Here is a 23,973-nt window from a genome sequence, read left to right on the forward strand (position 1 = left end):
AAGGGACCAGGCAAGTAGGTGATGGGAAAGACCTCTGCCTGAGACCCTGGAGAGTCGCTGCCAGTCAGAGTAGACAATACTGGCTTCGATGGACCAAGGGCCTGATAAAAATTTGGGGAGCGGGCGTGGCTCAGTGGCAGAGCATCTGCCTGGCATGCAGAAGGTCCCAGGTTCAATCCCTGGCATCTCCAGTTCAAGGGACCAGGCAAGTAGGTGATGTGAAAGACCTGTCTGTCTGAGACCCTGGAGAGCCGCTGCTGGTCTGAGTAGACAATACTGACTTTGATGGACCAAGGGGGGTCTGATTCAGTAGAAGGCAGCTTCATGTGTTCATGTGTATGGTGGGCGGGGCTTGGCAGGCTTGGCGGGGCTTCCAGCACCTTTCCTGCCGGTACCGCTGGATCTGTCCCCGACCCTCATTGCTCCTTCTCTCTCTCGTCGCAGCAGATTGCCAGCTGTGCCGAATCCAGCGCTGCAACACCGACTACGTAGCGGCCACCTCTCCAGTGACGGAGGAGACGCTGCCTCACACGGACTACTGCGTCGTTTTGCGGACCTATTCCCTCTGCACCCGGCAGATGGCCCGCTTGTGCCGGGGGGATCTGGTGTACCACTCGGCAGTCTTCCGGATCAAAGAACTCTTTGGGCAGCACAACTGCTCCAGCGATGGGCCCACCTCCTCTGCCAGAGCCCCCGGCGCCGCCGACCTCCTGGTTGCGGAGATGTGCGACTACCAAGCCCGGTCTGGTCTCCGGACCAAATTTGCCCACTGTGGGCTCTTTGGAGATCCTCACCTGCGGACATTCAAAGATGAATTCCAGACCTGCAAAGTGGAAGGGGCGTGGCCCCTCATTGATAACCAGTACTTGTCGGTTCAGGTGACCAACGTCCCTGTGGGGCTTGGATCCGGTGCCACAGCAACCAGCAAGGTAAACCACTTCTTTTTTTAAAAAACCTCTCTGGGGACCTGGTGGTGGTTTGAGCACTTCACAGCTGGCTAGATGAATCATAAAATCATAGAGTCATAGAGTTGGAAGGGACCACTTGGATCATCTAGTCCAACCCCCTGCACAATGCAGGAAATTCACAACTATCTTCCCCCATACACCCCCAGTGACCCCTACTCCACCCTCAGAAGGTGGCCAAGATGCCCTCCCTCTCATGATCTGCCCAAAGTCATAGAATCAGCCTTGCTGACAGATGGCCATCTAGCCTCTGCTTAAAAACCTCCAGGGAAGGAGAGCCCACCACCTCCCGAGGAAGCCTGTTCCACTGAGGAACCCCTCCAACTGTTAGAAAATTATTCCTAATGTCTAGACGGAAACACTTTTGATTTAATTTCAACCCGTTGGTTCTGGTCCGACCTTCTGGGGCAACAGAAAACAACTCGGCACCCTCCTCTATGTGACAGCCCTTCAAGTACTTGAAGATGGTTATCATATCGCCTCATGAGTTAACATACTTTGGTTGGAATGCAGCCCTTTCAGTCTAAATCCAAAAGGAAGGTGGCACCCAATATAGCCATCCTCTTACAGTTTTTCTGTTGGTTTGAACTTCCTTTGGGACATTTAACACATTCAGCAAAACCACAAGTTAAAGCATTTCCTGGAGGCCAGCAGGGGAGGGAATCAAGGGATCCCCTCCCTTAAATAAAATCATCCTTGCAAAGCCAGCACATGTCAAAAAGAAATATTTGGTCAGCTTAGCCCTTTCTGGGATGTTGTTTTTCTATGCACACTCCTTTTGGGGAGGACAAGAGGTGAGAATTCCAATGTGCAGCACCTTCTGCTTTAAAGGATATGATGGATCTCAAGTATTTTTACCCCACTCAGCCTGCAAGCAGCTCAGTGAAGCATGTCTGGTTTTCAGAGATGGGCTTGTCATTATGGCCACCGGGAGGGACCGTGACTCAGTGGTAGAGCCTCTGCTTGACATGCAGAAGGTCCCAGGTTCAATCCCTGGTGGCATCTCCAGTTAAAAGGGCTAGGCAAGGAGGTGATGGGAAAGACCTCTGCCTGAGATCCTGGAGAGCTGCTGCCGGCCTGAGTAGACAATACTGACTTTGATGGACCAAAGCGGGTCTGATTCAGTATAAGGCAGCTTCATGTGTTCATGTGTATTTGGGAGGGGCCATGGCTCAGTGGTAGAGCACCTGCTTGGCATGCAGAAGGTCCCAGGTTCCATCCCCGGTATCTCCAGTTAGAGGGACTAGGCAAGTAGGTGATGTGAAAGACCCCTGCCTGAGACCCTGGACAGCCGCTGCTGCTCTGAATAGACAGTACTGACTTCAAGGGACCAAGGGTCTGATAAAAATTTGGGGACGGGCTGTGGCTCAGTGGTAGAGCATCTGCTCGGCATGCAGAAGGTCCCAGGTTCCATCCCCGGCATCTCCAGTTAAAGGGACCAGGCAAGTAGGTGATGTGAAAGACCTCTGCCTGAGACCCTGGACAGCCGCTGCTGCTCTGAATAGACAATACTGACTTTGATGGACCAAGGCTCTGATTCAGTATAAGGCAGCTTCATGTGATGTTTCCTGGTGGGCCGGTGGCCTCCCCCTCCCCCCCCCCGACCTGATCTGAACCATTGCTGACATTTGATGGCATATATAACGTCCCAAACATGGGCACAGACTCTGGGATCAGGGCCTGCAACAAACCAAGATGCCAACTCTGTGCCCAAATCCACCCTGACAACGCAGTCACCAGACCTAACAGCACCAACCATACCAGCTCAGGTTCATTCACTTGTTCCTCTCCCGACACTCGAATATGGCATCAAATGTCAGCAATGCCTTTCTGCTCTCTACATCAGACAGAGAGGTCAGTCCTTAGGCAAAAGAGAAGATGGACAGAAATCCAACATTAAAAACCACAACACTCAAAAACCAGTGGGGGAACATTTTAATCCTCCGGGGCATTCCATTGCTGACCCAAGACTGGCAGTTCTCAAACAGACAAGCTTCAAGGGGAGATTACAACACACAATTGCTGAACTTGAGTTCATTCACAAGTTCAGAACAAAGGAATGTTATATTTGGCTTTTTAAAAAATTATTAACCAGCCTTAAATGTATTTATTTACAATATGTTTAGTATGCCTTTCTCCAAAAAGGATTTAAACTAAAGTGGTCCTTAAAAATAAAAAAAAAGGATCCAGCGTGGTGCTGTGGTTAGAGTGTCAGGTAGGATTTGGGGGCCTCTAGGTTTGAATCCCCTCTCCGCCATGGAAGCTTGCTGGGTAGACTTGGGCTAGTCACACACACTCAACCTAACCTACCTCTCAGGGTTGTTGTGGAGATCATGTATGTAAGCCGTTTTGGGTCTCCATTAGGAAGAAAGGCAGGGTATAAATGAAGTAAAGTGAAAACAAACAAATAAATGAACCAGTTAGCACACAAAAATTATGTTCTACTGAAAGTTAACCTGCTCCTGCTCCAACACCTATCTTTCTAACCCAGAATAAACTGCAAGGGTTACTCAGGAAACCCCTACCCCCCCCCCCCAGTGGAGGGGAGTCACACAGGCAAATCTTTGCAGGCTGTCTTCTGAAGTTATTTGGCTCCCAAACATGTGACTGTTTTCTGAACACTTGACTATTTGTCGAACAGCATTTAAAGATCAGAGTGGTGTGGTGGTTAAGAGCGGTGGTTTGTAGCGCTGGGCTCTGATCTGGAGAATGGGGTTTTATTCCCCACTCCTCCACATGAACAGCAGAGGCTGCTGACCGCCACTTTGGGGTCAAGAAGCAATTTCCCTCCAGACCAGATTGGCCAGGGATCCTGGAGGGGTCCCCCTCCCATCTTCTGGGCATGGAGTCGGTCACTGGAGGTGTGTGTGTGTGTGGTGGTGGGGAAGTAGTTGTGAATTTCCTGCATTGTGCAGGGGGTTGGACTAGATGACCTTGGAGGTACCTTCCCACTCTATAATTCTAGGTGCAATTTTAACTTGGAAAAACTGGTGGCCGATGGGGTCAGCGTAAAACTTCCCATACTGTTCGGTGTGCAAACTCCAGTGGGGTTCAGTTTTGCAGGGCCATGCTCTGTGTGTTCTCTGTTCACATGTGGTGAGCTGGAGTACTGAACATGCTCTTTCTAATATGCCCCAGAATCCTTTGCAGTGCAGGGGGGGGGGGCTGTTTTCCCCAGGCAACAAATCACCATGGAAGGGTTTCTCTGCACTGATGTTCTAGAAGCTTCTTTGGAGGAGTGTTGTACAGCAATGGTTATCTGCTGCCACCTTGTGGTGATTGGCCATAGTGGCATTAACTTGTAGCGCATTGCAAGCCGACGGCCTTGACCAAATGCACTTAAGAGCATGGTCGCCTACCCCAGGTCCCTCTGTGGTTGAACAGCGCATGAGACAGCAGCTTGCTGAAGCAAACAAGTCTGGATTTGGCCAGTAGCTGAACAGGAGAACTCCCAAGAGTCCCGCCTACGATTCCAGGCAGCTGAGAGATGCTGTAGCCAAATGTTGAACCCTATGCTCTTGGTTCTTATTTCTGCATGTGGGTTGCATCCCGTCAGGTTTTGTGCATCGCTCACACACACGGCACCCTCTGTTGTGAGCATTTCTCCAACAATCAAACAGCAGTTTTCTCATTCAAAAATCCAGTTGCTCGATTCAACTAACGAGGTCTCTGAGCTTCTGACACCGTAGCAAGAATTGATCATTAAAGATACGCAAGCAATTGTTAAATGAAGCCATATCGGCAAAGTGAAACAGTGCTGATTTATTTAATTTTTATTTAGAATGCGCGTAGGCCGCCTCTGCAGAGACGAGCTAACCGGGTGAATCAGTTCAAAATTAGAAAGCGCAAAAGCCACTGATAACCAGCATTAAGACTGGCAATAAAACCACCAGGAGCATAAGAGCCGTCATCAAGAAGAATTCTGTTTTATACCCCACTTTTTCTCTAAGGAGTCTCAAAGCAGCTTACAATCGCCTTCCCTTCTCTCTCCCCCCCGCTCCACAACAGGCACCTTGTGAGGTAGGTAGGGCTGAGAGGGTTCTGAGAGAGCTGTGACTAGCCCAAGGTCACCTAGCAGGCTGCATGTGGAGGAGCAGGGAATCAAACCTGGTTCTCCAGATTAGAGTCCACCACTCTTAACCACTGTGCCATGCTGGCATAAAACAAGCCCGTCGTTTTTTTTATCTGTGGCCAAAGAAACTCAGAGGAAGACCTCTGAGAGCCGCTGCCAGTCACAATAGCAACCTTGATGGACTGATAGTCTGATTCAGTACAAGGCAGCGTCATGAGTTCAACGACACCCTCGTTCTCAAAGTAACAACCCTGTTTTCCCTCTTACAGATCACACTGATTTTCAAGAGCTTCCCAGGTTGTTCTGAGCAGAGGGTGTATCAGGCGACCACCGAAGATTTGCCTCTGGCTTTCACCGATGGTACAAGGGACGGAGGGCTGCAGGAAGGCTCCAGCAGCCTGCGGATCCTGGAGAAGCCAGATGTGAGGCAGGTGGAGATTCAGGCCCACCACATTGGCAGCACTGTCATTATCCGGCAGGTGGGCCGCTATCTCACCTTCGCGATCCGTGTGCCAGAGGACATTCTGGGCCCTTCCGAGCACAGCGCTGACCTTCAGCTTTGCCTCCATGGCTGCCCCCAGAACGAGCGGATCCAGGAACACCAGCTGAACCTGGCAAGCGCCGTCCCGCCCTGGCCAAGCTCCCGGCAGGCCTACACGGTGGAGTCTGCCACCGAGGAGTGCAGTCACCTTTTGCCGGTGGAGGACATGTACTTCCAGTCTTGTGTCTTTGACTTACTGACCACAGGGGATTCCGAGTTCTCCATGGCCGCCTATGGAGCTCTGGAGGATATGAAAGCGCTGTACCCCAGCAGGCTGCAGTTGCCCCCCGCCTCCAGGGCTGCTAGTTCAGGGGGCAGGAGGCCCCAGCTGGGACGAACCACAACCCTTTTACTGCCTGGGCTTCTCCTCTGCCTCCTCCTTCCCATTTGGTGCTGACAGTCGAGGGCTTCTCGACGAGGACAGTGCCGCACCACTGAGCTCATGCAAGCCCCACCTCCTAAAGTGGAAGGGTGAGAAGTTCCTTCCACCCCTTTAGCCAAGAGTCTCTGCTAATCGTGCGGCTTCCCCTCCCTTAGCCAGAGTCAACTTGGAACCACAAAACCCACAGTATAAAAGGCGGACTTCATGCTGTATGCATTGAGTTCTTAAAAAAAATAAATAATAAAAAAACCAGAATGGACTCATCCAACCAATGTTCACCGAGTGAAGGATGGCTTCATTTTTTCCGCGAGCGCTTATTTTATGGAGCTTCTCTTTGGGAAAAGCCGCATTGTGCACTGTATGTTAACCAGACAGGGACAGATCAGGGCCTTACGACAGCCGAGGAGCAAGTTTTGACCCCCCCTCCCAAATCTTGAAACCTGTGGCCTTCTCTGTCGGAGTGTGTGGGTATCATTTCTCTTGGTGTTTACAATTCCACAGTAGTTGACTTGTGGCATGATTGAGAAACTAATGTAGGGAAAAGCGTACACTGTGGTTCAGAAGGTCATCAGTTCACATCCCACCGCTGCCACCAGTTTGCTAGGGCCCCTGGGGCTCTCTGTCTTTGGCTCCTCCCCTCCCCAATATGAAGGGGTGTCTGAATGGGCTTTCTAACAAGGAGCATGGAGCTTCACTGCCTTGATGGAACGGAGTCATTTCTGGAGAACAGTTTCTGTTAGGCAAGGAGACGCAGAAAAGTCCCTGGCTTTCCCAGCATTTCTCGCTAAAGCGTTGGATGTTTTATTTGCCACTCTTCCTTCTAGAGCCGAGAACATCCAGCCCTGCTCAGGTGTGCAGAGCTGAAGTGAGCTTGGCGGGGAGGTTGTTACCGGGGGCTCACACCCAAATACTTTCAGCATTTAAACACTGGAGCAATAACCAGAGCTTTGTGTGGATGCTGGATTCCAGTCTTGCCTATGTGTGTGTGGAAAAGGGGGCGAGGATAATTCAGTGTGGGGTAATCCGCTTGGAATGATATTCACTGCAAAACAAAAGGTGTATATTTCTGTTCTGACGCCTGTAAATGTGTCTGTACATTTTGTACAGCGTGTCTCTCTCCCCTCCCCTAATATTCTCCCACCCATGTCAGCTGTTCAGATTGTTTACCCCATTGTGTCGTGTTCTCGTTTAATAAATTAAATGGATTTGGGCAATTTTTTTTCTAAAGCTGTGTGGCTTTGACGGGGTGGGAGGGGGTGGGATATTACCTGTATGCTAAAGTTCTTGTGGAACCAGCACGTCTGAACAGAGAAAAGACCAGCCTTCGCGGATGGTATGATTAGAACTTGGACCTCTGCAGGGATTGTAAAGCCTGTTCTTAACCGGCTGATCCACCAGATGGGTGCCAACTCTCAAGGTCCTTCCCGGAGCCTCCTCGGTCAAGTGACTTGCAGTCAGCAGCTGATTGGTTCTTGCTACTATGGAATGGGGACTTCCTGCCACCTCTACCTTAGTCTCAGTATCTCCATGCTGAATTTCTGGGTAGTTTGGCAACACTCCGTACAACTGGAAAGACCTCTTCTTGGCTAGCCACGTTTTTTTTAAATGTGTTCAAAACTCCTGGCATCTACCCTCAAGTGCCACTGAGAATAGTGCCTTTGTGAAGGGAAATGACTTCCTGTTGGGAACCCCTGTGCACGCCCAGATTCTGCACTCCTCAAAGGGTGTTCAGTTGTGGGGGGAGTCCACTTGTTGAAATGTTGCCTTGGGGCCCCGGGGATGTGTAGATTTACTCTGAGAAATAATATATAGTAAATTTAATACAAACACAAAATTAATATAAATATAAACAACTTGTATGTAGCCCTGTTCTAGCCTCCATGTATCTGTGCTGAACATGCCAAATAAGCATAAAAACACAAAATTACAACAGTGTGACTCTGAGCTGTGATAGTTTGGGTATATTGTCACACTGTTGTAATTTTGTGTACTTATGTTCATTTGGCATGTTCAGCACAGATACATGGAGGCTAGAACAGGGCTACATACAAGTTGTTTATATTAATTTTGTGTTTGTATTAAATTTATTATATATTATTCACAAAATCACTTGTAATCAAAATTAGCCCACGGTTTCATGCTGACTCCTTACCGTTTGGGTACCTTATTCTACTTTTATAGGGTTAAGGGTTCCCCCCCTTTTTCTTGTTGCTAGAACCAGATTGTCATCAGCTCTGCCCAGATGTAGTTTAGAGAGCTGCTTCAGCAGTCCTGTTCCCTCTTACCCACCCCCTGCCAAGTTCTGACAGACCCACAGAGCAGCCTAAGAGATCATAGTATCGAAAGGTCTGCAGGGGTCCAATATTGGGCGTTTCTTGTAACCGGGATGCAAACACACACAGTTTATATTTTGCTGGGATGCTCAACTGTTTTACTAAATCCATTCTGCATTCTGACTGTCATCCCAGGATAGCTTTGAGCAAGTCACACTAGTTTCAGGTGGGCGGCCTTGTTGGCCCACACCAGAAGAGCTAGATTCAAATCTGGCCACGCCTTAGAGCACATAAGTAAAGCCCTGCTGGATCAGACCAAGGCCCATCAAGAACAACAGTCTGTTCACACAGGGGCCAACCAGGTGCCTCTAGGAAGTCCACAAACAAGACGACTGCAGCAGCAATATCCTGCCTGTACTCCACGGCACCTAATACAATAGGCATGCTCCTCTGATCCTGGAGATATGCATCATGACTAGTAGCCATTTTGACTAGTAGCCACGGATAGCTCCGTCCTTTAGAAGAACATAAGGAAAGCCCTGCTGGATCAGACCAAGGCCCGTCAGGCCCAGCAGTCTGTTCACACAGTGGCCAACCGGGTGCCTCTAGGAAGCCCACAAACAAGGCGACTGCAGCAGCAGCATCCTACCTGCATTCCACAGCACCTCATATAATAGGTATGGCTCCTCTGACACTGGAGAGAATAGGTATGCATAGGGTTGCCAACTGCCAGGTAGTGTGGTAAACAAAGGTTAGCGTGCTGTGGGATACTCAGCAAACTAGAAACAGCACTTCACGAAGCTAGACACAATGATTATATAGTAGTGGTATTTAATAACATATCCACCACTGATAGTGTGTAGGCAAAAACATGTGTTGTTAATTATTGCCTGAAAAGTAATGCTGAAAAGAGGACTATGCCTTGTTACAAACAAATAACAACATTATAGGTAAGTCCATGAAAGGGGGTGCCAACCTCCCTTTCTTCCACAGATATGCTTCTTGAGAGTAGTAATTCAGTAGTACAGTTGTTCTCAACAGAAGCCCGGTGATCTTTCGGCGATTGACGCCTTCTTCAGGGACCAAGGCTGGCTGTTATTAACAATCTCTGCCTTGGCCAACACAGAGATTGTTAATAACAGCCAGCGTTGATCCCTGAAGAAGGCATCAATCGCCGAAACAGAAAGATCACCGGGCTTCTACTACTGTACTGTACTGTACGGGCTTGTACTACTGAATTACTACTCTCAAGAAGCATATCTGTGGAAGAAAGGGGGGTTGGCACCCCCTTTCATGGACTTACCTATAATGTGTTTGTAACAAGGCATAGTCCTCTTTTCGGCGTTACTTTTAAGGCAATAATTAACAACACATGTTTTTGCCTACACACTATCGGTGGTGGATATGTTATTAAATACCACTACTATATAATCATTGTGTCTAGCTTTGTGAAGTGCTGTTTCTAATTTGCTGAACTGCCAGGTAGTAGCAGGAGATCTCCTGCTAATTCAACTGATCTCCAGCCGATAGAGATCAGATCACCTGGAGAAAAATGGCCACTTTGGCAATTGAACTCTATGGCATTGAAGTCCCTCCCCTCCCCAAACCCTGCCCTCCTTAGGCTCTGCCCCAAAAATCTCCTGCCGGTGGCGAAGAGGGACCTGGCAACCCTAGGTATGCATCATGACTAGTATCCATTTTGACTAGTAGCCATGGATAGCCCTCTCCTCCATGAACATGTCCACTCCCCTCAAAGCCTTCCAGGTTGGTAGCCATCACCACATCCTGGGGCAGGGAGTTCCGCCATTTAACTATGCGTTGCATGAAGAAATACTTCCTTTTATCAGTTTTGAATCACCCTCCAGCTTCAGCAGATGACCCCGCATTCTAGGATTATGAGGGAGAAAAGCTTCTCCCTGTCCACTCTCTTCAAACTATGCATAATTTTGTAGACCTCTATCATGTCTCCCCTTGGCCGCCTTAGACCGACAAGGTTTTTGGGATGTGAGCTTTCGAGAGTCAAAGCTCACACCCCAAAAACCTTGAGGGTCTCTAAGGCGCTGCTGGACTTGAATCTAGCTCATCCCAGGGAAAGAAATTGTGGACGATGACCTCATATTGATTAATCTTCATTTTGATGGAAAATAGTCCTAAACCCCTCCACATATAAAATAAAAATTGAAATGCTATATATAGCTGGCAAAGCAAACATGTTATTGATTTGAACTGGGGAGAGAGAGCTGTGACTTTCCCAAGGTCACCCAGTTGGCTTCATGCGTAGGAGTGGGGAAACAAATCCAGTTCACCAGATTAGCCGCTGCCGCTCATGTGGAGGAGTGGAGAATCAAACTCGGTTCTCCAGATCAGAGTCCACCACTCCAAACCACAGCTCTTAACCACTACACCACGCTGGCAAGATGTGTGTATGCAAGGAAATATTTTTAAATAATAACGTTTGTTTTAAAAGGTATCCTTTTAAGCAGAGCTTCTGCCTGAGATTTTGAAGAGCTACTACGAGTTATGCATGACCTCACTCCCCGACCACTTTGTGGTTGGCTCCGCCTCTTGTGGCAGCCATTTTGTGGCTGTGCCCACCCCCCTGGATCAAAATCCCAAAGGTGCCCACAGGCTCCAAAAGGCTGAGGACAACCCCCCCCCCAGTTCTACATTGCCTTCAGTGAACCTCTCTGTTGGAGGAAAGACAGGACAGAAAGAAAAACACCCAAAATTCAATACTGTTTTAGGCTGGGAGCATTTTCAAACAAAGGAATTCAGTTAGGACTGTAGCTCAGTCCCGATGTATTCAAATAAATTCAAATTTATTTAATAAAAGACGTAAAGTTTTCTTTTTTCAGACCAGAACAAAGAGCTGGACACAGATGTCTTGGTATATTTCACCTGAAAACAGTTTAAACAGTTGCAGCAATAATTGTGGTTGGGAGGGGGAGGGAGGGGAGGGGGTTGCCTTATCAACTGTGCTCAATGACCATTCCTCTTAGGTCTGCTCAATATTTCAAATGTCCTTTTCGCAACTGGAAGGAAAGTGAGGGGAAACAGGTTACAGGTATATTTATCTAGATTTCCTTTTTAAAGTTCAAAATTAAGGTTCAGCCGTCATGAAATTTACTCCATAGAAGAAATAGAACGACATTGTACAAATCACATACGGAATCAACAGGAAGTGTAAAAAAAAATTCATATTTACAGCTGTAAACGTGGACTTTAGAAAACTCACAACCCATTCACACCCTGTCATTCATTCTCCTCTTTGCTCTCTCCCACCGGGCTGGCAGCTGCCCCTCCCCTGTATCCCCTCTGCTCCAAACAGCATGGGCAATAGCTGAAGGGAACCAGGGGGAGCAGATCTGTTTTGAATGCCTCCCTCCCCCCATAAGGGCTAACTGGTCTTCTTTCTGCTTTTAAAACTTTTAGTATTTAAATAGGGCTTTTTGTGCATTCAGGATATTTTGGGTGTGATCAGTATTCCTTGTGTGTTCTGCAAAATAATGCAATATTAAGACCCCAGCTCTTCTCGGCCAAAGATCCTGGAGAATTGTCACCCCTCTGAGAAGACCTCAGTAAAAGATAGCTGCACATGCAGCTGGAAGAGCTATGAGAGCAACACCCTGACCTGGATGGCCCAGGCTGGTCTGATCTTGTCAGATCTTGGAAGCTAAGCAGGGTCAGCCCTGGCTAGTACTTGGATGGGAGGCCACCAAAGAAGTCCAGGGTTGCTACGCAGAGGCAGGCAATGGCAAATGATGTTCATCTCTTGCCCTGACCTGGATGGCCCAGGCTGGTCTGATCTTGTCAGATTTCAGAAGCTAAGTAGAATCACCCCTGGTTAGTACTTGGGTGGGAGACCACCCAGGAAGTCCAGGCAATGGCAAACCACCTCTGAACATCTCTTACCTTGAAAACCCCACGAGGTCGCCATACATCAGCTGTGACTTGACGGCACTTCCCACCGCTGCCACCACGTGATCATGCCAGCTGCAGATGGAGCAAGCAGAGCAATGGTTTTGGTGCATTCATGGCCAAGGCCAGAGTGGAACTTCTGCATCCCTCTTTTAACGGCGGGCCAAAGGGGCCGAGACCCAAAGAACGGGGCTGCTTTCTTGGTGTGCTTCTAGCCTTGACGTTTCCAAAACAGCAGCCCGGCCCCCTTTGCTATACTACTACTGAAGCCGAAGGGAAGTCATCAAGGCCAGCTTCTCACCTGGGGAGCAGGTATCCTGCCATTCAAAGAAACAAAGTCACAAATTCCAGATCAGGTCACTGGATATGGCAGCGAGTAAAACTCTCCTCTCCTGTCACGGCTGGGTTGTGTTGTTGAGTGCTTTCTCTGCTGCTGATTTCAGTGATGCCCTACGGGGATTCCGAATCCAACCTGTCTACGGAGTATATATTTACCTGCCATCTTTCCAAGAAGATTAGAACAACTGCTTTGAATTGGGTTTCTGTTTTAATTTGTTTGCCACTTTGAGCAAATCACCGTAGTTCCAGGAGCACAGCCATTTAGAAGAAATGGATTCAAGTCCAGCAGCGCCTTCATGACCAACAAGATTTTTGGGGGTGTGAACTTTTGAGAAAGCTTATATCCCCAAAATCTTGTTGGCCTCTACAGTGCTACTGGACTCGAATCTAGCTCTTATAATTTGGAAAAGTGGAGAATAAATCATTGCAGTGAAACAGCAGGAAGCACTGGGCCCCAATTCATAATGCCTTTAGGAGCAGGTAACCCACTGGGTCTAAATGGGGACCTCTGTAAAAAAAAAAAAAATCCACACTAAGATGACCCAACTCCTGCAGCATTCAGCAACCTGGATAAATTATGCAAATGAAGCAACTTTGCATAATTTACTTTGCTGCTCGTAGAGAGCAGTGCGAAGCTATAAAAGGCAATGAAAGACCCCCTCTCCCAAATCAAACATTGGAAATCTATTCAGGGAGGTGGTCTGTCATTTCCTATTTTTATAGGCCATGGGCAATGCCCATCTTCATGCCCGTAAGGGCTAGAAAATTAACTCCTTACAAAAAACCCCACAAAAAACCCTGATATTCGCAGGAAGCCACAGTGTGCAGCCAGTACCAGTGTTTCATAGAATGGTGGCATGCACACAGTGGAGGGATGGTGGTGGTCAGGTTTATGCCTGCACAATTTTAAAAACTCCTCACAAATCTTTTTGAAGAGTTGCCATTTTTATAAGGCTGGTGCTAAAATGGAACTGGGTGGGGGGAGAGTAGAAATCTCCCATTTTAAATGCATCCTTCCCACCCGCCATCTGTTAATTGGCACGTCTTTTTTTAAGCTGAGCAGCTGAAATTTTTAAGGAAGCTGGCTGGATATATAGAAGAAGAGTTGGTTTTTATATGCTGACTTTCTCTACCACTTAAGGCAGAATCAAACTGGCTTACAATCACCTTCCTTTCCCCTCCCCACAACAGACACCCTGTGAGGTAGGTGGGGCTGAGAGAGTGTGACTGGCCCAAGGTCACCCAGCTGGCTTCATGTGGAGGGTTGGGGAATCCAACCTGGCTCTCTAGATTAGAGTCTGCCACTCATGTAGAGGAGTGTGGAAACCAACCCGGTTCACCAGATTAGTGCCTACCAAACCACTGCTCTTAACCACTACACCATGCTGGCTCTCAGACAGAGATTTCTCAGGGTACAAGGCCCCTTTTCTTTTTTAATTGCACCCTAAGAATAACTGGGAAAGGACAATGGAAAATGAAGACCTCCCTAATTCCCCCACCCCCTGGTTTTATAACCATCCATGCTGACAACTAGCCCAGAGGAAGAGACGAATCCGGCCACCTGACCTCAGCCCATGGATAGTTCCATGTTAGAAGACGTTTGTTGGATGCATAAGGCTCTAGGTTCAATCCCTGGCCACTCCCATTGTAGGATCGGGATCAACCTAGGGGTCAACCTAGGACCTCAGAAAGCTGTGTACACCAAACTGTGTGGGTAAGTGCCGTCAAGTCGCTTCCAACTCATGGTGACTCTATGAATCAATGTCCTCCAAAATGTCCTATCCTTATCAGCCTTGTTATCAGGACAGGAAGGGATGAGTCAGTGTTTGGCCTTCACGGCCCTTACTTGCAGGCCCAGGGAAATGCTGATCGTCACTTTGGGGTCAGGAAGCAATTTTCCTCTAGGCCAGATTGGCCAGGGATCCTGGAAGCGTTTTTTGTTGCCATCTTCTGGGCCTGGAGTAGGGGTCACTGAGGGTGTGGGGGGGAGACAGTTGTGAATTTCCTGCATTGCGCAGGGGGTTGGACTAGATGGCCCCGGTGGTCCCTTCCAACTCAATGGTTCTATGAGTTTAGTAAAGCCCTACTTTCAGCCTGGAGAAGCCCTGAGGCCAGCAACCGAGGGCAGCTCACACGCCTTCAGTGCCCACCGCTGCCCTGCTGGCTTCACCTCTGACGTTCAACTGCAGCTGCTCAGAACACTGCTTGTGCTCACACACACACACGCTCACACACACACACAAACTCGTGTACACAACAACAGGAATGTCTTAAGTATGTAATCAAATCCTGGCATATTTTGAACAAGCTGAGCGAGAGACCACGCCGAGCGATTGTTTTGCAAAAAAGAGATCTTTTGGTCGAACGACTACCCTTGGCGTGTTGGGTTCCCAACAACAGAAGCAGCGGAGTGTGCTTTAAATTTGACGTGGGGGGGGGGGGCTTAGGAGCAAGAGAAGTGGAGGGGAGGGGTTGTGGGGGTGGCCGAGGGTTAGGGAAGGATCCAGGCATTATGGCAGGGTGCCAGCCCGCCCCACAGCGTTCCACTGTGAGCCCCATCAATTTGCAGCAGAGCTTGGAAAGCAGGAGAATGGGGCAGGGAACTTTGAGAGAGCGCTGGGAGAGTGTGTTTGTGGGTGGTGGGAAACCTCTGGCCCAGGAAAAGGAGATGTGATGGGGTGCAGGGACAGGAGGAAGAGTGAGAGAAGGAGGAGGAGAAGAAGAGTTGGTTTTTATATGCCGACTTTCTCTACCACTTAAGGAAGAATCAAACTGGCTTACAATCACCTTCCCCTCCCCACAAGAGACACCCTGGAAGGTAGGTGGGTTGAGAGAGCTGTGACTGGCCCAAGGTCACCCAGCTGGCTTCATTAGTAGGAGTGGGGAAACCAACCCGGTTCACCAGATTAGTCCACAGTTCCAAACCACCGCTCTTAACCACTACATCATGCTGACTCTTCTACTTAAGAGTTACTGAAGGACTTCCCCTGCATGGGAACTTCCCGGAGGCGCGTGGCTGGCTGCTTTGAGAACAGCCTCCAGGGACCCCGGGTCCCATCCAGCAAAGCAATTCTTCGGGTCCCAGGATCAGCCTCAAGTGGTGGTCAGGACTACCAGTTCTGATGACTTTTAAAGAGGGCTGGGCTAATTGGTGCTGAACAGGAGAAAGGGGGAGGGTTCTCTTGAGGGCAATGAGATGAAAAATGGAACCTCCATGGACAGAGGCAGTAGAGGCCCCATTCCCAGAGGCTGGGGAGGAGCAACGGGGGAAAGCCGCCTTCCCGAAGCCTGCCCCTTGCTAGCAACACATTGCTGGTCTGACCCAGCAGGGAGGACTGGAATAGGGCAGTCTTTTGTTCTGCAGCCGGGGGTGGGGGGTAAGAAGGGAAAGCAAGGATGCAAAAGAGCCAAAGGGAGGGTGGAAATCTCACCTTGGAAAGGCAGTGTTGAAGAAGAAGAAGAAGAGTTGTTTTTTATATGCCGACTTTCTCTACCACTTAAGGCAGAATCAAACCAGCTTACAATCACCTCCCCTTCCCATCCCCACAACAGACACCCTGTGAGGTAGGCGGGGCTGAGAGAGTGAGACTAGCCCAAGGTCACCCAGCTGGCTTCGTGTGTAGGAGTGGGGAAACCAACTCGGTTCACCAAATTAGCCTCCACCGCTCATGTGGAGGAGGCAGGGAATCAAACCCAGTTCTCCAGATCAGAGTCCACCGCTCCAAACCACCGCTCTTAACCACTGCACCACGCTGGCTCTCTTCTTCTTCTAAAGGGAGGGTAGAAATCTCACCTTGGAGAGGCAGTGTTGTGTCGGCGGGAAGGGGAGGCAGAGAGGCAAGGAGGGTGGGGGGCTGACATTTCAAAGAAACAGTTCAAAAAGGACCAGCCGGCTTTGGCTGTGCAAGTCTCGACGGTTTGCGGTCGACAGACGGATGGGGGGGGGAGAGAGAGAGAGAGAGAGAGAGAGAGAGATCTGTTGCATACTGGAGGATTAGTCCGTCGAAGAGAAATCTTCTGCAGCTTTGCTTGCATCGGCGAGGGTGTCCTTCGAGCGGACCCGTCGGCACCGTCGAGCTGCGGAGTAGTCACAAGAGTTCGAGTCCATTTGGCAGTGTTGCGAGCCTAAGAAGGTTGTGTTCCGTCCGTCCGTCAGTCCCTCACACTCTAAGGTTTTGTGCAGTTAGCCCTCCGTGAGATCCGGACAATTGGGGGGCTGGGAAGAGGGCTGCTCCCCCCCTTCCCCTTGGCTCCCCAGAGCTGTGGGCATAGCCACGGCGTCGTCCTACGAAGGCACTTCCCGCCCACGGCAGGCCCGCCAACTGAAGGTTTCCGCTGGGAGGACAAGGGTCCCTGCTTCGCCTCGTTCCGCCCTCGGCGACGGCAAAATGCTTCTCTTCTCGTGGCGAGCCCTGGGCGAGGCGCCCGAGGCATCTGTCCTAAGGCCGGGCCTCTCCGCGTGGGATCAGGCGCTATCTGTGGCCACGATTCTACTTACCCCCAGCCAACCACTGAAGAGGGAAGAAAGAAGTTTGGTCCTGCGGTTTTGTTTGCACTTTTAAAAAAAATAGAGTGGCTGTAATATATATATATATATATAATATTATATATATAGAACTTTCTATGTATATACATATATTTTAAATAAAAGTCAGCGTTTGGTGGCGGCAGAGAGGTGCATCCGAGTCGTCTGATTGGTCCGCTTGCCCCGTTCCCAACCAGGGGGGGCTGTCCGTGGTCCTGAAAGGCCCATGGGGGGGGGTTTTGTTCCACTAACGGCAGCACCTTTCCCAGTGGACGGAGTTTTTTTTTCTTCCCCCTGCCCCCCCTGAAAAAGGTGGGGGAATAAAAGTTCTTGGGTCTCTTCTTTAAAACGAAATAAATTAAGTGGAAGAGGAAGGTTACCTTCACCTAGATGGTAAAGAGAAGAGAGGTTAAAACAGTTCGCAGTTCGTGTTCCAAAAATGTGTGTGTGTGTGTGTGTGCTTCTCCTTACAAATAGCGACAACCCAGCAGGTTGGGCGGCGTTACAAGGAGGGCATGGTGGCTCAGCGATAAAGCAAGAGCGATATCATGTATGGGATCAGTGCTTAGCACCACTGAAAACTGGTTCTCAGGCAGCAGGGGAGGGAAGATCTCTGTGTGCCTGAGACCTTGGAGATCCAGTTGGTTGCCATATACCAGGGGTCCCCAACATGGACATAAGAACAAAATAACATAAGGAAGGCCATGCTGGATACCGTTGGGTGCCACAGCACCAGCCAACACATGAACACATGAAGCTGCCTTACACTGAACCAGACCCTTGGTCCATCAAAGTCAGTATTGTCTACTCAGACCGGCCGCGGCTCTCCAGGCCAGGCATTGAACCTGGGACCTTCTGCATGCCAAGCAGATGCTCTACCACTGAGCCACGGCCCCTACCCCACCTTTCCTGGGACCTGCCAAGTGTTTTCAGAAAGTGGGTGGGGCCAGGTGGGCGTTTTGCCCGGCAAGGCTTCTGATAGGCCACTGGAGTTTTGCTTGGCTGTGCCAATTTTTCAAAACTCCGCATTGGCAGCACAAGGATCTGCACTATGTGAGCGAAGAAGGCAAGCTGCAGCGGTCATTTCTCTATTCTGCCGTGCCTCTTTTGAAAAAAATATTGTGGAAAATCTTCCCCATGGTGGTGGTGGGGGGAACTGCTGGATGTAAAGGGCGTGGAAAACACCCACTAGAGAGGGTGTGGTAGGAAATCACTTTCAAGTAGCAACTGGTCTGTGTTCTCCGCTTCCCAAGAGAAGGGGTCTGGAAGGAGCTCACAAGGAAAAGAGGACGTTCTTGTCTTACCTGTGGGGGCAGAGAGTCCATCGCAAACGCAGACCCTCCCCCCCATCAGTAGGGGTGGCTGGCATCCTTCGGCCGTTTCAGCTGCACCTTCAACCTCTTCATGCCAATCTGGAAACCGTTCATGGCCTGGATAGCCGTTTGGGCACTGGACGGATTGTCAAAACTCACAAAACCTAAACGCCGGGATGGAATGGAGGAATTCCGATTCAGTAACAACCTCTCTGTTGCTGCCGTTAATCCTCAATGGAAATATTCCTGCAAGTCCCACTTTAGGGGCAAAAGTATTTGCAGAAGGGATCAAAGACTCACTGGTGAAAACACCTTTGGTGAATCTACTGTAAATTCTGGCCAGGAACTGCTCATTCCTGCTCCAGGTAATCCCAGGAGCAAAATGGTCTGTAGACACTGGAAAGTTTGGAAATAAGAATTGTGGGGTTTGAATTCCCTTTTTTTAAAATATATAAAATTTTGTTGATTTTTTTAAATCAAAAAATAAACAAAAATAGATACAATGAAATTAACATAATAAAAAATTACAAACATAACATAAAAGAAAATACAAACAAAAAATAAAATAAAATGCAAAATGCAAAATACAGAGGAGCATCTATATACCTTAGCTAATACAATCTTAATTACTAAATTCCAAAGTTCAAAAAGATACCCCTTCCCCCTCCACCCACCCAAAAAGTGACCCTTCCCCTGACTTCCGAAGAAGTTTCTAAACAGTTTTGTTATTTTAATAACACAAAGATATAAAATTACTATAATTTCTATAACTCGTTAATTAAAGCTATAAAATCCGTTTTTGACCATTTATCCCAATATGTGGCGGCCTTAAACCATGTTTGTTTAAACTCTTCCATATCTTTTCCATGTAGGAATTCCGTTAATTTGGCCATCCTCATATACATGGGGTTTGAATTCCTGTGGGTGTTCAATGCACTAGAACAGAATATTATCAAGAAGAAGAGCTGGTTTTCATACCACGCTTTTCTCTACCTTTAAGGAGTCTCAGAGCAGTTTACAATCCCCTTCCCTTCCCCTCCCCACAACAGACACCCTGTGAGGTAGGTGGGGCTGAGAGAGTTTGGAGAGAACTGTGACTAGCCTAAGGCTACCCAGCACTCTTCATGTGGAGGAGTGGGGATTCGAACCCGGTTGTTCAGATTAGAGTCCACTGCTCTTAACCACCACACTACTCTTTCCCTGAGTCCTCCCTGGATCCCACACAATCCAATGTGTATTGTGAACTGTGGGGTGCTTAGTCCTAGGGGCCTGCTTTGAATCAGCACCCTGGAATAAGGAGGCTGGTTCCTTCCCGTCCCACTGTTTTGCCAACCTGCAACGACCCCAGGCTGGTAATATTCACCCCAATGGGGACACCTTGGAGTACCCTACCTGTGCAAATGGAGCCCCCCCCAATGGGGGGGAACTCTTTCATGATGGTCACTTAGGCAACATGTCATAAGAACCTAAGAAAAGCCCTGCTGAATCAGACCCAGGCCCATCAAGTCCAGCAGTCTTCTCACACAGTGGCCAACCAGGAAGCCACAAACAAGACGACTGCAGCAGCACCATCCTGCCTGTGTTCCAGCGCACCCAAAATAATAGGCATGCTCCTCTGATACTAGAGAGAATAGGTATGCAGCATGACTAGTATCCATTCTAACTTACAGCCATGAATACCCCTCTCCTCCATGAATATGTCCACTCCCCTCTTAAAGCCCTCCAAGCTGGCAGCCATCACCACATCCTGGGGCAGGGAGTTCCACAATGTAACTATGTGTTGTGTGAACAAATACTTCCTTTAATCAGTTTTGAATATCTCACCCTCCAGCTTTAGCAGATGACCTCGTGTTCTGGTATTAGGAGAGAGGAAGAAAAGCTTCTCCCTGTCCACCCTCTCCACACCATGCATAATTTTATAGACCTCTGTCATCTCTTATGCATAATTTTATAGACCTCTATCATGTCTCCCCTTAACCGCCTTCTTTCCAGGTTAAACAGCCCTAAGTGTTTTAACCGCTCCTCATAGGCCAGTTGCTCAGTGGTCGGCAAACTCATCAGTCAACAGAGCCAAATATCAACAGCACAATGATCAAGACCTCCCCTGAGAGCCAATTCTCCCAAACTCAAAATACATAGGTAGGTACACTGTTTATTAACCTAACAAACTTTAACCAAAGTTTCAAGTCTCAACCAAACCACAGGCACACTGAACAAAACTTGACATCATACTCAACAACTTCCCTCCCACCCAATTCCCCGAACTCAATGGCGGGGGCGGGGAAGCCCGGCCTCCCATCCGCGCACAACCCTCGCAGCCCGATCCCCCCCCCACGTAAGAAGGAGGGAAGAAGCCCGGTTCGAGCCGAGAAGGATCCAGTCCCAAACAGGGGAGGGATGATAGGCTTCCCGGCTACTCAAGCCTCCTCCCCAGCTCGACCAGGCTTCTCCTTCTCCCCGCCGGCCCGTCCCCTCCTCCGCAGTCTCGAACAATGGTGGCGGTGGAGGAAGAGCTCGGGACGCCCCCCACTCCCGAGCAAAAAAGGGGAAGGCAGCCTGGAAGTAACCTCCCCCAGCATCCAGGCCCCTCTCTCCCCCCCCAGTCCCCAATTCGGCCTGTCCAACTCCCCCCCCCAACCCAACCCGGCCTCCCCTCCCGCTGTCCGAACACCCTCCGCTGCTGCCACCACAGCAAGGCCCAGGGAGGGGAGTGGGCATGCGAGAAAAACAAGAGAGACAGAGCTGCCGCCGGGATAGGCGGAGGGGGCGCTCCCCAGTCTCTCTCTTTCGTGCCACCCCTCGAATCCCCAACCGCCACCAAGCCCGGCCGACCGTCGCTCCGACCGACTGACCGAGAGCCCGCCTTGCTCCTGTCCGCCCCGGCCGGGTCTCCCCGGGTGACACCCCCGGCAGATCCCTTCCTGGCCTCCTCGCCGGGGCCCGCAGTGCCGCCAAAGTCGTCAGCAGCAGGAGCGCCGCCGCCGCCTCCTCCCCGTCCCGCGACGCCGCCTCCCAGGCGATGGGATGAGTGCGACCACTGCGGCCATCCTGGGAACAGGGCCCTGGACCATCTCTCCGCCAGAGCCGCACCCAAGGGGCCAAAGAGCCGCATACGGCTCGGGAGCCGCGGTTTGCCGACCACTGCTCTAGCCCCTTGATCATTTTGGTTGCTCTTTTCTTCTCAAGCTCTGCAATATCCTTTTTTCAGGTGTGGTGGCCAGAACTGCACACAGTTGACACAAAACAACTCCCCCCCCTCACTTTCCCTGGCTTACCAAAACATTTGCTCTGGTTCGTGGCCCGGTCCATGAACACTTTGGAAGAGATGATGTTCCCGAAAGGAAGAAACATTTGCATGAGTTCGTTGTCCCCAAACTCTTGAGGGAGGTGATAGATGAAGAGGTTGCAGCCTTCGGGTCCTGCCGTCGGGATCCGGGGGGTCGTTGGGGGAGCAAAACCCCGCCCGAGCAGGAAGAGGGAAAGACGATCCGCCGTTAAGCACAAGCAGACACACGCACCAGACTCAGGACTGCAATTGCAGAGACAGTGGGCGGAGGGCCCTCATCGCACCCCTTAACAAAGGACTGCCGAGTCTCCCCGGCATGCTCCATCTTGCCCTGGAACTCTCCAGCCCCCCACAATTTGAGCAGCAGCAGAAGAAGAGTTGGTTTTTATATGCCGGCTTTCTCTCCCACTTAAGGGAGACTCAAACCGGCTTACAATCACCTTCCCCTCCCTACAGCAGACACCCTGTGATGTAGGTGGGGCTGAGAGAGTGTGACTAGCCCAAGGTCACCCAACTGGCTTCAGGTATAGGAGTGGGGAAACCAATCCAGTTCACCAGATTAGCCTTCGCCGCTCACATGGAGGAGTGGGGAATCGAACCCGGATTCTCCAGATCAGAGACCACCGCTCCAAACCACCGCTCTTAACCATTACACCACACTCAGAGGAGACTCACCTTCTCGTTGCTGGTGCTGAAGTATCGGCAGTGGCTGCGGAATCGCCTGAGCTACCGGGGTGATGGTCGCCGCCGGGTACACCGCTGTGCGGGGCGAGACGGGAGAGGCGGAGTGAGCGGGAGAGAGAATTGGGAAGGGGGCCAAGAGTTGAGAGGGACTTCAAGGACTTCAACTATCATGAAGACTACAAAGCCAAGGAGGAGCATCGACTCGACGTTGGTACCTGCATACTGCTGTACTCCGGTGAACGCTGGATGCAGAGTCTCTGCTACCGAAGGGTTCTGGGCTGAAAAAGGAGAGATTTAAGGGGGGAAAAATGAAGGGCTTGAGAAGAAAGGGGAAACGGGCCTGACTTGGAAGAGCCGGAAGTTCTAAAATTAGTTTGGAACGAAAACTAAAATTTCACACCAGTGTTCAAAATTAGCCCCGGAGATGGCGAATAGAGCTGGCATTTAAATGCCAGATGCTGTCTAGTTTTTTTTTTTTTTTAACCCTCCCATTAGGAAGAACCTCCTGACAGTTCAAGCAGTTCCTCACTGGAACGGGCTTCCTTGGGAGGTGGTGGGCTCTCCTTCTTTGGAGGTTTTTACACAGAGGCTACATGGCTATCTGCGGGTTCCACCTGCTTGCCTAGTCCCTTTAACTGGAGATGCCGGGGGTTGAACCTGGGACCTTCTGCATGCCAAGCAGAGGCTCTACCACTGAGCCACAGCCCCTCCCTGGGATGGGATGCTATTTACCCGGTTGCTGCTATTTCCCTTCATGCCATGAAAAGCTCCTGCTCTCCATTTCCACCAGTGAAGGGACAGGGCAGGCTGCGCCAGGCCTGTTGTGAGCTCCTCGGTCTCCCCAGCTGGCAGACCGAGGGCTAGAAACGCAACCCCTAAGACAGTCCGCAAAGACCGGCACCCCTGCCAGGCTGTCTCCCAGGACACAAGTCCCCTTCGCCCAGGGGACTGCCCTTTCTCCTGCGCCGTCTCACCTGTGCAGGGCATGAGCCCGTTGGCATAAACCGCCTCCAGGGTCGGGTGGCCGCTGGGGATAGGCACCACGCCGGTGAAGCTGTTGCCGATCGGTGTGACCAGCCCCGGGACGGCGGTCGTTCCCAAGAGGGGAGGAGACTGTAACCCTGCAGACCGGAGGGAGAGAAAAGCAAGCGTGATGACAAGAGGTTACATTTTAAGAGCAAAGGAGGCGATCTGGAGTCACTTCCGCCGAGTCAACCCTGCCAGGTAGATTAGGCTGAGAGAGAGAGAGACACAGAGAGAGTGAGCTTCATGGCCAAGATCCGAACTCAGATCGTGATCTGAAACTGGAACGGTGACATTCCTTGAGCTCTCTCCCCCCCCCCCCATTACCTTCACACGCAGATGCGTACCTGAGGTTTGTGCAATAGGAGTGGCCGGCAGGCCGTTTAAGCTGACTGTGCCGATCTGTTGGATGTGGCAGGGGGAGAAGGTGAGGCCGGGGCTCACGAAGCCGCCGTGGGAAGCCGAGAGGACCGTCTGTTGCTGCATCAGCTGCGAAAGGAATGATAAAGAAGCGAATAAAGTAGATATTAATTGATTAATAAAGTAATAGATATAAGGTATCTGATTGGTTAATAAGAAACATAAGGTATTATTATTAATAGTTAAGAAATATCGATTGATAGGTTTAGAATTAATACCCCGAATTGAGTAC

At 50.0% G+C, this 23,973-nt stretch overlaps 2 protein-coding genes across 3 annotated transcripts in view; one reads left to right on the forward strand and one right to left on the reverse strand.

The window, feature by feature from the left end:
• The first annotated feature begins 516 nt into the window (after positions 1-516).
• LOC130493977 (repulsive guidance molecule B-like) lies at positions 517-17,052 on the forward strand. Its single transcript, XM_056867606.1, has 4 exons — positions 517-929; positions 5,307-5,899; positions 14,142-14,204; positions 16,749-17,052. Exons 1-4 carry the CDS (start codon positions 579-581, stop codon positions 17,050-17,052), a joined length of 1,311 nt encoding a protein of 436 aa, XP_056723584.1. The 5' UTR covers positions 517-578.
• A 1,312-nt stretch (positions 17,053-18,364) lies between these two features.
• Positions 18,365-23,973, reverse strand: part of CELF5 (CUGBP Elav-like family member 5) — a 65,139-nt gene continuing 59,530 nt past the window's right edge. For both annotated transcript variants that reach the window (XM_056867483.1, XM_056867484.1), the window contains exons 7-12: positions 23,669-23,810; positions 23,273-23,419; positions 22,514-22,576; positions 22,290-22,373; positions 21,604-21,747; positions 18,365-18,492 (exon numbers count right to left, since the gene is read on the reverse strand). In XM_056867483.1, coding sequence (XP_056723461.1) covers positions 18,365-18,492; positions 21,604-21,747; positions 22,290-22,373; positions 22,514-22,576; positions 23,273-23,419; positions 23,669-23,810 — 708 coding nt within the window. The remainder of the gene's footprint in view (positions 18,493-21,603; positions 21,748-22,289; positions 22,374-22,513; positions 22,577-23,272; positions 23,420-23,668; positions 23,811-23,973) is intronic.

The sequence above is a fragment of the Euleptes europaea genome, chromosome 2 (assembly GCF_029931775.1).
Source record: "Euleptes europaea isolate rEulEur1 chromosome 2, rEulEur1.hap1, whole genome shotgun sequence".
NCBI lineage: Eukaryota > Metazoa > Chordata > Lepidosauria > Squamata > Sphaerodactylidae > Euleptes > Euleptes europaea.

What these genes read in the sequence shown, in the direction of transcription:
- LOC130493977 (XM_056867606.1), top strand. Translation starts at nt 579, where the DNA reads ATGGCCCGCTTGTGCCGGGGGGATCTGGTGTACCACTCGGCAGTCTTC. An exon ending in GTGCCACAGCAACCAGCAAG is followed by an intron (nt 930 to 5,306) that starts GTAAACCACTTC and finishes TCCCTCTTACAG; the next exon opens with ATCACACTGATTTTCAAGAG. An exon ending in GTGTACACCAAACTGTGTGG is followed by an intron (nt 14,205 to 16,748) that starts GTAAGTGCCGTC and finishes TTGGCTCCCCAG; the next exon opens with AGCTGTGGGCATAGCCACGG.